The following is a 13,754-nucleotide window of genomic DNA, read 5'->3' on the forward strand; positions in this document are numbered from 1 at the left end:
CAACCATGGATAACCAGGTGTTAGAAAAAGGTTACATCGGATGCAACGCTCTTCTACTTCATGTCCTGCTGCCGTCTACACACAACGGCAAGTGGCGATAGTTTAAGTTTTAATGTTAATGTTTTTTTATGTAAATCAAATAAAGTTATGTTTTTATATAATTGGATAATTTAGTATTGTTGGCCTTAAAAGTCCTTTCTACTGAGCTAATTCCTCAGATTTTTCTTGTGTTCATAATTTTGGGATGTGGCCATGTGTTAACAAAGAGGTTGGTCAAACTTAAACTGGTATGTGCATTGTTGTCGATGTTTAGTGCAAAGTAGCCACAAAAAGTTTTCACGTTTATTGTGGTGAATGTCATCCCTTAACTGCTACGTACTAGTACTGGTAAATGTTTAGCAGTGTCATGCCTCATGTGGAGGCACTGGCACGTACTTTTACTGCAGCTTTCTGTATGATTGTGGCATGTTGCTATGTAGCATATTTTTGCACTGTATCACAGTTCATGATTTTTAAGAAAATGTCATTAATTCACCAAGCTTCTTGGTATTTTCTCTCATGTTCTAATGTTAAAAGTAATGGCTGTGCCATGTAGAGGCAATGCGTGCAAAAAAAGAACTAATACTAAAAAAAAAAAAACATGTTATACAAAGAGAACAAAAGTGCTACTGTGCAGAGTTCATTCATGTGAGGAATAATAAATATCACAACCCAAGCCTACACATTTAAAAATGCTTAACATTAAAACAATGTACAACTAATGCAGTAACATTAATTTGTAGATATTGCAGGGTTTAGATTCCAAATATGTTCATGAAAACACTCCTACAAAATTGTAGACATAATCTGATTGCCAGTATAATGTAATTGCTTGAATTTTTTCCTCCCAGAGACCCAATTCAGCTGCATTTTGTCCCTCCGGTGACAATACAACATGTGGCATTCTATTGACCCAAGTTGGACCATTTTTCTGTTAGTCCTATAGTTTATGCAAGACATTATGTGCACCACTATTGCGTCCATTTTGGTGTAATTCTGTAAAAAGTCCATGTAGACTAAGGGCTGCAACAAACACTTTTTTTTTCATTTATTTAGGACAGCAACCTATTATTGAACAATATACATCACTAGTTTGGGTTATACAGAACAACAGAACGGCTCAAATATTTGCATATCAATTAAACATATATCCAGTGACCATGCATACATTGAAAACAAATAAAGGTCTTCTATCACATGACCACTGTACTACATGCCAAGCTCCTGTGCGGGAGGTTTGTCCTGCAAATTTATCTGCTCATGCAAACCACTAATAAATTTTGTGTCACTCCCTGATTAACAGGGTGTCGTCTAATGGGTTCCCCAAAACAAGCAAGCCCCCTACCATTCTGTCAGCTATGGTCCTGGAGAAGGTGGGGGCCCTGGGAAAATGAAAACTAGCCCTGCATACCAGAATATATTTATATTTGAAACATAAATTCTGGAGCCGCTTACCATGTAAATGTGAGAACCTAGTTGACCCATATATACCATCCAATACCCTGCCAGCCGCTGCCTTAGAATTTTGTTCATTCATTTATGACTGGTGTGCTTAATAGTACCATAATGCAAACTGTTTTACATTGATGTCTAGGATTTGCAATTTCAAACATACATATTTTACAAGTTAGGTGGATGAATAAATGAAGACAAGAAACAACTGAAACAAATCAAACACCATCCCCTGAATAACTTACATATATCAGCAGTTAAAGAGATGAGTTGGCAACCCTGCTGATGCCTTTGGCTTTGATGTTCAAACACAAGTGCAAGCCATGAGGTTCCCAGAGGACATCTTAAAATAGAACGCAGGGTTTGTTTAATGCATTGTGTCTGTACAAAAACAGTCTTATGTTGCCCAACTACATAGAGTGCAGTATAATATTTCTCAAAAAATCATAGCTGAATGAGTAATGAATTGCCTACCTGTTAAATCCTAAAAGATTCCATGAGGTCACCAGATCACTCCAAAATGCATGTACCATAAGATTTTTCTCTGGCCCCTTGCTGTGGTAAGTAAGCTATCTCACCTTTCCAGTCTGTCATTTAGATTAATTTACATTTTTAGAGATTTTAGGTAACTTTATATGTCTGAATGAACAACATTATAACTTTGCAGCCAGTAACAAAGAAACAGTCAGCAGCACAGGGCTGATCCATGTGGGACAATCTATCCCCCATGAAAACAATCAAGAACTACACAAGCAGTAGGATGTACATACATGTGTCAACTATCTAGATTGAAACGCTGGATGATGCCTGAACAAAGATGGTACCATCATTTTAGAAAGCATAAATGTATTGTTATGTGGATGTACTGTGAACTTGGTAAAAGTAAGAAGTAGTGAATACTTAAGTATTAACCTTTACTTACTATGTGTGCACCTACAATATAAAGATATATACTAGGTCCACTCATAAAAATACAACTCACACTAACCCTACACACAACATCCTTTAAATAGGTAACAAGTCATTGCCAATAATAGGGTATCTTCTTTCAAGATTGCATAGCGTCTGATATAAAAACCTAAGGCATACGTCCTCCCCCTTCATGAAACAGATCTATTTGTACAGTGCTTGTGCCTTCTACTATTGCTGAAGAAGGTCACTAAAGATCATTTCCAGTGACAATAATAAGTCTGTACGAGGCATAAGAAACGTACCTAATTGCTACCAATTTTTACATATTTGGTACAAATGGTAAAACATGTTTAAAACTATTCACTCAAAAATTGTACTTGCCAAGGTTAGGTTTGCAGTTCCACAAGTAGACCATTTATTATTAAGGTATGGAGTAGGTATGTGTTTGATCATGTACTCCATATATGTTTTCTTTGTCCCCCACAGAATCATGTCATTAATTAAAAAAGCACTAGAATATTTGGAGTACAACAGAGGAATTTAGGCTTGGGGCCCACCAGTGCCATAGTATGGGGCCCAACTGCCTTATTCAATTCAATTTTATAAATTGAAATATTACACATAACGTTTTTATCCAACAACTCTGCCAGCATGCAAAAACACAACAATTTTCTTTTGATTGTATTCATCACACAATGATACAAATATTTAACAAAGTTTCATACAAGAGTGGAAGTGTTTGTTTCTTGAAAATATTCCAGTTTTTACAGTATGTGTAAGCACAAGCTTTACCAAAAACATAAATAATACATCTATGAAATATATAAGCATTTCTAAACACATTCTGCAAGTGCATACAACAGCAGTTTTCAGAGCCAGGCTAGATGTACAAATGGAAAAGTATGAGCAGGTCAGAAATTGTCCAACTTTATCAAATAATACAACTTTATCAAATAATACAACCTTAGTTACTACAAATAAAACTTTATAAAATAAAACTTTATCAAATAATACAACTTTATCAAATAACGCAACTAGAAAACCTTAGTTACTACAAATGTGGGAGCCATGATAATCAAATGATTTGTAATAACTTACTTCCAACATGTATATCTAGTAAAAGCAAATGACCTCAGGAAAAAAGAAACTCAGTAATTATGTTTGTAGACACTAAAATCCATTGGCCACAAGAAAAAGAAAACTATCACTGGCAAGACGGTGCTTACTAACCAAGGTCACTACATAACACAATGGTTTAACCCAAGCAGTTAAAGGTAAGACACACATCATAATAAACAAACTGACAGCTGAAAACCATTTACTAAACATAAAGGCAGATAAAAGGAAAATTAAACATGATTACAACATGGTTGCCTCTTGACTACAATACCAACTGCTGCACTGCAACTAACAACTGATCATCAGAATGAAAACAATAAATTGTGTCTTGATATATTAGAAGAGACTTAAAATGTCTCACTGATAGATAGGTGAAAAGCTTAAATTTTATTTGTTACTGGTTACCTAAAGCTACGTACAAACGTCCAATGGTTCTCACCCGATATCGGACGAGAATCTGGCGTGTGTACAGCGCCCATCGTCTGAACAACCAGCCTGGCGGATCCATGGACGATGGACGACGAGCGATCCTAATGCAAGGGAAGGGGGAGAGCGCGCAGCAAGGTGCCGCTCCATCGCTCTCCCCCTCCCCTCTGCATAGAGCAGAACGGCGATGTATGTACAGCACTCGTTCATGCATCGTGCAGTGCTAGTCGTTAGAAAGGATTGTGAAAGATCCTTTCCAACGACTAATATTGGACATGTGTATGTGGCTTAAGACACCTCTTTTTATGTTAAATTATCTATCAATTATCTGTTTTTGATTGTCTTACAACACATGATTGGGATTTAGCAGTCTTTTTTTTGCAAAGCTTAGAATGTGGCTACTTTTGTTTTCGTTCCAAAAACCCTTCAATAAAAATTGAATTTCAAAACATTTTTCAAACAAATATAGTTATTAGGTCACTCACTAGAAAAAAAATCTTAGCCCTACTCTGTCAAACATTTATGCCACAATTCCAGATAATACCGGTATTTATCCAGTTTTACAAACCCTGCATAACTTTGGTTTGCATATGAAATATTGATGTAAAGTGACCTTGCATTTACGTTGTTCAATTGAACAGTGAGGAAATGACAGGCATTGGACTTTTGGAAAAAGATCAGCTTGTCAGTTACTTTTAAAGCCATCGTTATGATTTTTTACCTTTTATACGACGGATGGCTTTATTATTGTCTCATCAATAATTCTAGCAGATTTGACTTTTCAAATTAAATAGAGCACTTGGCTGGAGGCATGCACAGCTGTTTCATTTTTAGCCTTGGTCATTAGGCACAATATTTTTAAAGACTGGCCAAACTGAACTCTGATCCTTCCCATCAATCCTCGAGTTTCGGTTATGTGACTAGGAGCCTGGCACTGGAGGAAAAGAAGTTTAATCTCTGGATAAGAAAGGGATTCTTTACAGTAGGCTCTGTGAAAATGTGGAATTGGCCCCCCTCATGAAGTTTTGGCATGTTCTATAGATTGCCTTAAGAAAATGCTGGATTGCCTCATGGGGTCAGGAAGGACTTGTTTGGAGCAAATTGAACCATGCTTTATAAGGGGTTTTTGTCTTCCTCTGGACCAACTATGTCTATAGAGTTTTATCTGTAATATATTTATTTTCCCCAGTGGTTGAACTTGATGGACTTATGACTAACTATGTAACATAATTTTTCCAGGAAAGTGATGTGTTTCAGTTTACCACCCTAGCAAAAAAAGTTATATATTTACATAATTTACAAATTTTATATATATATATATATATATATATAATTTGTAAATATGAAATACTAGATATATACAGTATATTTTACTCTTGCAATAACAGCCAACAGGTGGTAGTTCCAAGCTCTCTTTCAGATGACTTGTACCAAGAGTCCCTCTACATGTCCCTGGTTTTTGCAATGTTTGCAACCAAAAATATTTTGTTGCTCATACTTTTTCTTCAAAGGGTTCAGAATCACCTTGGTAGAGAAAATATATAGGTCTTGATACATTTGTCCTAATGGTATTAATCCTTGTTTAATATAGTTTCTCTCCTAATATCCTGTATATTATTCCTAAATTCAACTCCATTTTCAGCTCTTATATTTTGTGTTTTATATCTTTTTTTCTGTTTATGCCATAAGCTACACCTCACAGCCATGGACTAAGAAAGGCAAACTGTGCAGAGTGTAAAGAAGAACTAACTTACTTACTAGTACTGAAACTGGATCACTGCCATATAGACTCATTAAAAGACACAATGGCATCTAATTTAAAAGGGGGTTAGTTAGCAAAGTGAAATATCACTCAACATGCACTCACTTAACTGTACTGACTTTGCAAAGAAAACCCAATTTTTTGCCAAGATTTGGATAGTTTGGGTTTGCAGTGATTTATCACACTCACTTAACTTAGTGCATGTGGTGAAAACTGACTTTGCAAAGAATACCCAATTTTCTTGCACATAATTGGATGGTTTAGATTTGCAGTGATTTATGTAATTCACTAGGCCACTGATTTACGTAATTCACTAAGCTAGGTTTCTCAACCAGGGTTCCCCTGAGTTGCGGGGGGATCCCTGGGCAATAAGCAATTTATGACACTCAGGTTTGTTTAACAGACACCAATGATCTTTTTGGCTATCTGTAAGGGTGACATTCTTCCAGCTTGCCAGTAATGTATAAGCTATTATTCCGGTTGGCCGTTGTACTAATGCACTGTGAACTGAGGTCATAGTACATATAGTAGGGGTTCCCTGAAGACCTAAAAATTATTTCAAGGGTTCATCCATGTTAAAAAGATTGAGAAACACTGCAATAATAGATGCATTATAGAATCATTTCCATTGCCCCAATTAGTCAGAAAGTTTAGTGCTTTTTTTTTCTTTTTTGCCCTGTTTGAGTAGTTAGGAAGGGCTGTGGGCAGAGAAGAAGGTCAGGAGTGGATGGCAAGGTCAACCTACCACACACACAAGATGGCCCCTTCAATACGTATAATGAATGATCAATTTTTCATGCATGTAAACTGACACAGCCATGGCCACTAAGAGGGACTGACATTCCAGTGAATAGAAGTTACAGAACAAGCCCAGCTCCATTTACTTAATTATTACTAGGTATACCGTGATCTGGTAAATGAAAGTATTTACAGATTCAGTTAGCTTTTACATTTCTGATGAGTGCAAAGAACAAATATATACAAATACCAAGTACCAAATTATTGTTCTGCCAAACAAGGAAAACAAAAAAACTCCAAATTCAATTAATTATTGTTATTAAGGAGAAGGGAAATGTGCTCTTAGGACAGTTAAAATGTTATGTTGCTTTAATTGTCTTATCCTCCAGAGGCCCAGTCAACAAACTATTACTGCAATTATCTCTCTAAGGAAGGAACCAATCACATGACATTCTATCTGAGGATTGGGTAGAAAAAATTGCCCTGACTTTCTGTTTCAGTGACAATGGTTTTACCAGACAAGAAGTTAGATAAAATCTGCTGAAGAGACACAGAAATAAAAATCTGTTAAGGGTCCTAGCCTTACTTTTATCATTTAAAAATTTTTCTCTCTGTGCTTCCTACTTCCTTGTTAAAACAATGTCCGTAGCACTAGAAGCTAGAAAGAAAAAAGAGACTATATAAGTTTCAAACATATTTTCTTTCTTCATTTATGCTAGGGCTAAACAGATAATAAAAAAGTTTAAAAACCCATTTAATAATTTGTATTCCTCTAACCAAACAACAGGTGCCATTTTTTCACATTATTAACACAACAGTAACTTTCCCATTATCAGTCTGAACATTCCATCAGACATAGGTAGCTGTAAAGCAAGCTGTTCTGTTATGCCAACTTTTTATCTGTTTAAAATGTTTATGTGTGATCTATGAATGCATTATGGAAATTAACATAACAGATATATATTATATATAATTTAAACTGCAGTTTTTGTACTCAAGGTTATGTGAATAATGGATTTAAATCCTAAATGTGTTAGAGTAATAATACATTCAACTCTCAAAGCCAAGAGTCAGTAGTGTGTATAATCTTGCATTTGTCAATAGTATGATATGAACTCACACCCTCTCTGTGGGCCAAAAATTCATCGCATTGCGGCAATGAATACAACTGCAATGTATGAAGAATTAACTCCTGAAGTGTCAGCATCAAATCTCTCTCTTTAGTAGCAGTGGGTATCAACCATCCTGTTCACATTTGGGGGATAATAAAGGATCCAACATATTGCAAAGCTGTATGACACTTTTTATTCTCCTTAATGTCACAATGAATTACAAGTCATTTGCCATTTGTTTCCAGCTGGGTGTTTGCCTTGTAGATTGCTTGTGCGGCAATTTAAAGCTCTGTAGTCACCTATTCTAAAGGCTATGACAGATATGCAGCCAAGCTACTATTTATTTGGTCCCCCCATATTACCAATGAGGACCCACTGGAGCAGTGATTCTCAACCCTTTGAAATAATGTTCAGGTCTTCAGGGAAACCCTGCTACACTTACTATAATCAAAGCTCACATTTTCAGAAGGACGAATGTCTACTACGTTGGTGGCCATTGGTAAGGCTGCCATCCTTACAGTTAGCCAAAACGATCATTGGTATTTGTTAAACTGTCCCATGGGTCACAAACTGCTCATTGCTCAAGGAACTCTTAGCAACACCTGGAGGAACCCTGGTTGAGAAACACTGTATTTGAGACTGGATGATATAAACCAGGGGTGCCCAAAAGGTGGATCGCCATCTACCAGTAGATCACAAAGGCAACACGGGTAGATCGCAATGCCCTGTCTTTCAAAATAAACTCTACGACGCACAGGAGTTATTAAGTCCAACTTTTTATTGTTGGTAGACCCTTTTAACTTGGTCATTTTAAAAGTAGCTCGCAAGCCAAAAAAAGTGTGGGCACCCCTGATATAAACTCTCTCCCTTGCATACCACAATGACATAGGTAGTCTTTTCATTACAATCTTTAATTTCATTTTATTTATATACAAGTAAAATGTTCAGCAGACCATCAACCATTACAGTATTTTGCCTTAGGGAGGTAAAAGAGGTTGACGGGATCATTTTGTATTTGTTTCAGTCTGACTAGATGTTTAATCTTTTGCATCAAGAGGTCATTAGTGCATACATGCCAAGGCCAAATTTAGCAGTACTGGCATATGTCAGATAATACTAATTTGCATACCTAGATAACATTTACATATTTTTAGTACTTTATTATTTTTACTTTATTTATTATAGTTATTTCTGAGATGGGTAAGATAGACAGCTTCTAGCACAATATATGTAGGCAAAAAAACAACCCTGCCACACCAACCTCATAAAAATAGTATATGCCAAAAATGCTCAGTAAACCCCCCAGGTATTTTTTTCTTACCAATATCTTTTCCTATTACTGACTAAATAGTAAATGCGATAATTGTGGGATGGGTTAAAAGTTATAGTGGTAAATAAGACTTTTGGTAGTTAAATAGTACATTTTTGTAAACATCTACACATAAGAACAAAAGTAGGGACAACTAAGGAGAAAACAAGGATAGATAGATTTGTTTCCATAAGGGGAACAGTTGCAAATTTTGTAGATGGTGCCAGAGATGGACACTGCAGTCTGAGGGTGGCATGTTATGGCTTGCCAAATATACAACAACAAATTTACCCTCCTTTAGGAGACAGAAGCCAAGACTTCATTCGACTGCTTGCTCTGAATCTATGCTGTCCAGGGCAAGAGAAGTCCCCAACGATGATCAGGATTTGGAATTTTGTTTGATCTTGTTACTACTATGGCACCTCTGACATAATGATTACATGAAGGCTGGAGGCTTCACTGATAACAATTAAAAAAGCCTTCGAGTTAACACTACATCAGTCATCAGTTAGGTGTGCATGTAATCACAAAGCTGACATAAAGTTCACATGATCTGGAACCATCCTGATTGTCTGTGAGGACCCCCAATGTCTATGGAGTTGTGGCTATGAAGTGCTGCAACTGTTTTTAGGTTCATTATCCCATGCATGGTGCATTAGGCCAGGGAAAACTATGGGTGAATACAGTGAATACAGGGGAAATTTTAGCTAATATATATATATATATATATATATATATATATATATATATAGCAAATTAAACTACATAGATAAACAGTCTTTCAAAGAAAACGTTCCTAAAGAGAAACAATGCTGCCTACTCAATCTACTACTCAACGCTAGTTGCCTGGCTTGTACGCTGACATTCTGCCTTTGAACATTTTATTGACTGGTCTGAAATACAGGGACTTTCTATTACATTCCTCGTCTGTGCATGTTCCAAGTCAGTTACTGATCTGTTCATAACTCCTAACGGAAAGCTGTGTTTTTTTCTGTAAACCAGAACAAACATGTCAGTGTATACTTATTGCTTGACTATTCTGCTTTGACCTATGCATAAACAACCCAGAAAAGTATGTAGGATCAGGGGTTCTCACAGCAGCAGTTTTTTCGGGTACAGTTTCAAATAAATAATTGAAATCAAACTATTACCATGAGAGCAAGAGGATTAGTATTTTCAAAAGGTGATCAGCAATGGTAGCTCCAGCATTTCTCCTACAATGTTGTTCAATTAAATAAAATAGGCATAATCAAAGCCAGAAGCATAAGTGACTGGGTTCTTTAAATACACATACATAAGTGATTATTATTCACCCAAACATAAATTAATGGACAAAATCTGGGATTCCAATTTCATAAAATTTGGGGGAAAACGTACCTCCATTGTTTTGCATGCACTGAACAGGTAAAGTGAAAAAGTATCTTGGAAACAGGATTGACAATATCTAAGGAAATGGTAATATTACTGTTAGGCCCTTTTTACATTGATGCTGCACAGATACTCCATAGAAGATAAGCTATGAAAGTGTGATATGTCCGTTCAAGAAATTTTCAATGCAATGCAATTATTAGTTCCATAAATGGAATATACTACTAATAGCACAGAAGCTGTACATATACTGCAATGAAAATCAGAAGCCTCTAACTAACAACCCAGGCATTATATCATGTTTGCAGATAATACCAATGCATCCAGTCAGGCTGGTATTTATATTGTGCACATTGTGCAGCACTGCATTAAAAAGCAAACATCACTACCAAATTTAGTCTCCATAAATGTGATAGATATTTATGGCTACACTATTGATGTGCTGCTCTGCCAACCCATCCAAATAAAATGTGTTAAACATGCCCTAAAGTGTATCCACAACTTCATTTTAGTTGTTGATAGAACAGGTTAAGGAAAAAGCCTTATCCTGCTTTATTTTTGTACTCTTGATTCTTTTCTCTTCATGCCTGACAATACAAATTGAAATGAGAGGAAATCTTTTAAAAATAAAAGGAAACCCTCTCTTAAACAGTTGTCAATTGAAGAAACATTGCCATTATTATTTTCATCTTTATATTTCTCATATACTATATAGTTCTCCCTTTTACTTCTGTTTTTAGGTTTTTGACAAACAGAAATCATCTCAGCAAATGGACAGACAATATTAAAAAATCTAATAAGAAAAGTTTAGCTTTGCATACACTTATCAGCCATAAGATTAAAAACCCCTGCCTAATATTTTCTTTGTTGCCCTTACAGCCCCCCCCCCCCGCCCGGTATAGCTCAGACCCATAAAGATATTGGCCCTGATTTATTAAAGCCCTCCAAGGCTGGAGAGAATACACTTTCACCAGTGAAGCTGGATGATCCAACAAACCTGGGATGGATCTGGTCCAGGATTCAAAGCATTTGCTAGCAAATAGCAAATGACATTGAAGAAATCCATTCCAGGTTTGCTTGATCACCTAGCTTCACTGGTGAAAGTGTATTCTCTCCAGCCTTGGAGAGCTTTAGTAAATCAGGCCCATTGACTCCATAAGACCTTGCAATAAATACGTTAGTAGTGGATCCTTTAAGTCAGACCTTCTTTCTTCCCATGGAGCATCCTGCTACCATCCCTGCCCCAGTACACGATGCACACATACCTATTATCTATCACCATCCACATAGTCTAAAATAAAATGTGATTTATAATATTGGTTTTCCTTTTTTTTGCTTCATTGTCTGTTCAGATGCTCATGTGCTCAATTAAGGGTCTATGAAAAGTGGACAGGGGTTAACATTCTGAATGGCCCGAGTTCTTTAACATCTTTATTTCATGGTCAGCATGGAGCTAATAATTCACACTACAGAAGTTCTTCAGTGGTATTAGACTATATGGGCTAACCTCCATTATCACAAGCAATCAACCTTCTGGAAGTTGTATAAATTACCCACCACACATCGGGAACACTCCACAAGAAGTGCTATTGTGGGGTGCTTTCACCCAGTCATATAGCCATCACAATTAAGCCTTGGTTAAAGTCCCTCAGATCCTTAGACTCCTTGCTTCCAACACATTACCTTCAGTAACTGAATATTCACTTGCTTGCTAATATATTGTGGTATTCACATCACCTCATTGGTTTCATGTTTTGGATGATCTGTACATTCTAAGTTTACTGGAGGTGATTACCCAAATACAGTACAAAATGCTTGTACATGGGACCATCACATTTAAATACATTGGCCCTGATTTATGAAAGCTCTCCAAGCCTGGAGAGAATACACTTTCAGAAGTGAACTGGGTGATCCAGAAAACATGGAATGGATTTTTAAAAATCATTTTCTATTTGCTAGCAAATGTTTTGAATCCTAGATCAGATCCATTCCAGGTTTGCTGGATCACCCAGTTCACTTCTGAAAGTGTATTCTCTCCAGCTTTGGAGAGCTTTTATAAATCAGGGTCATTGGGCCTGATTTATTAAAGCTCTTCAAGGCTGGAGAAGATACACTTTAATCAGTGAAGCTGGGTGATCCAGCAAACCTGGAATGGATTTCTTCAAAGTCTTTTGCTATTTGCTAGCAAATGTTTTGAATCCTAAAGCCTTGGAGTGCTTTAATAAATCATGCCCATTAAGTAGTACAGCAGCAGTAGTAGACAAATCCCCAACTTTTATATATCATTTGGGATCACAACTTTTTGGTCAGTGGTTTTAAGAATTTCCAAGCAGCGGAAGTCTTATTTTTCAAACACAGAGCTCTGCATACAGGAAAATATTTGTACAACTACTTGCTTATTATTATTAATAATATTATTAATAAACATTATTTATATAGTGCCAACATGTTATCCAGAGCTGTACATTAAAAAGGAGTTGCAAATGACAGATAGATACAGATAGTGACACGAAAGAGGAGCCTTCCCTGAAGAGCTTACAATCCAAGAGAGCATATCAGTGTAATACTACCGTATGGAGAAAGTAGACCACACAAGAGAATTTTTAATATGTTCATTGGCTCAGAAAGAATTGTTACCTGGGAGTGCCAGTTAGACACTGCATGTAGGTCCTTAATCAGCTTTCAGTGTTAGGTCTGGCATTGGTCAATCTTTTAAAAAGACAAATATGCAGACATCCCAAAAACATTTACCTGATATCTTATTTTTATTCTCTTGTCTGTGTGTGTTCTCTTTTGTTTTAAAAGGTTTTGTTCACAGCTTATGTCAGCGTATTATGTTTTATTAGTTCAAACAGAGATTTCATAATACTTACAGATTTAACAGCAATAAAAGTGTTAAAGTAACTATAGTACCTTAAACTACAACTGTTGGGCACTGTAATGTAAAACCCCAAAATTACAAAGTATACTACTAAAGTAAATATCACATCCACAAGCTGTTTCTGCAGTATATAAAAAATGATCCAGCCCATCCCACTTTTCAATTCTTCATAGGTGCACCATATCATTAACCTAGACAGTTTTAAGCAGACAACTACACTTGGAAAATAAGTTAATTATCTTAAAGGGGGGAGGTTTCTCACCTTACTCAGAAAAGGGCCCAAAGCTGTGAAATGAAGCAAGATGAGAGGAGAGTGAGGACTAGAGGAGTGCTGAGAAAAGGGCAGACAAGTGCCAGGGAATATAAAACCAATCCCTCTGCGGAGAACTGCAAGAAAGAAGATTTCAGGGAGAGACAAGGGTAGGGGCCAGCAAGGTGGGGTTAAGGGTAAGTGGGTGGACTGACTATACAATTGAGAAGGAGGAGAGAGAGAAAGAGCAGAGGGAGGCACCATGTGCCAGGGACAAGTGAAGGAGAGAAGAGCTGCTCTAACCACAGAAGATAACAGTGTTATACCAACAGCTGTATGCCTTATCAGCATGTTATACTGTATTCCTTGTATCTCTGATCAGCATG

General features: G+C 36.6%; 1 protein-coding gene across 4 annotated transcripts in view; it reads right to left on the reverse strand.

Moving 5' to 3' along the window:
* Positions 1-13,754, reverse strand: part of LOC140326540 (ceramide synthase 4-like) — a 133,541-nt gene that overhangs the window by 27,622 nt on the left and 92,165 nt on the right. Inside the window, exon 1 of one of the 4 annotated variants that reach the window (XM_072405217.1) lies at positions 13,381-13,538. The exons of 1 other annotated variant lie outside the window; for it this stretch is intronic. Coding sequence is in view for 1 of the 3 variants with exons in the window: in XM_072405216.1 (XP_072261317.1) it covers positions 1,737-1,738 (2 nt within the window). In the remaining 2 variants the exon portion in view is untranslated. Of the gene's footprint in view, positions 1-1,736; positions 2,545-13,380; positions 13,539-13,754 lie in introns of those variants that run through there. 2 more of the 4 variants (XM_072405218.1, XM_072405216.1) reach the window with 2 other exon arrangements.

Source organism: Pyxicephalus adspersus, chromosome 3, assembly GCF_032062135.1.
Source record: "Pyxicephalus adspersus chromosome 3, UCB_Pads_2.0, whole genome shotgun sequence".
In the NCBI taxonomy this organism is placed as follows: Eukaryota; Metazoa; Chordata; class Amphibia; order Anura; family Pyxicephalidae; genus Pyxicephalus; species Pyxicephalus adspersus.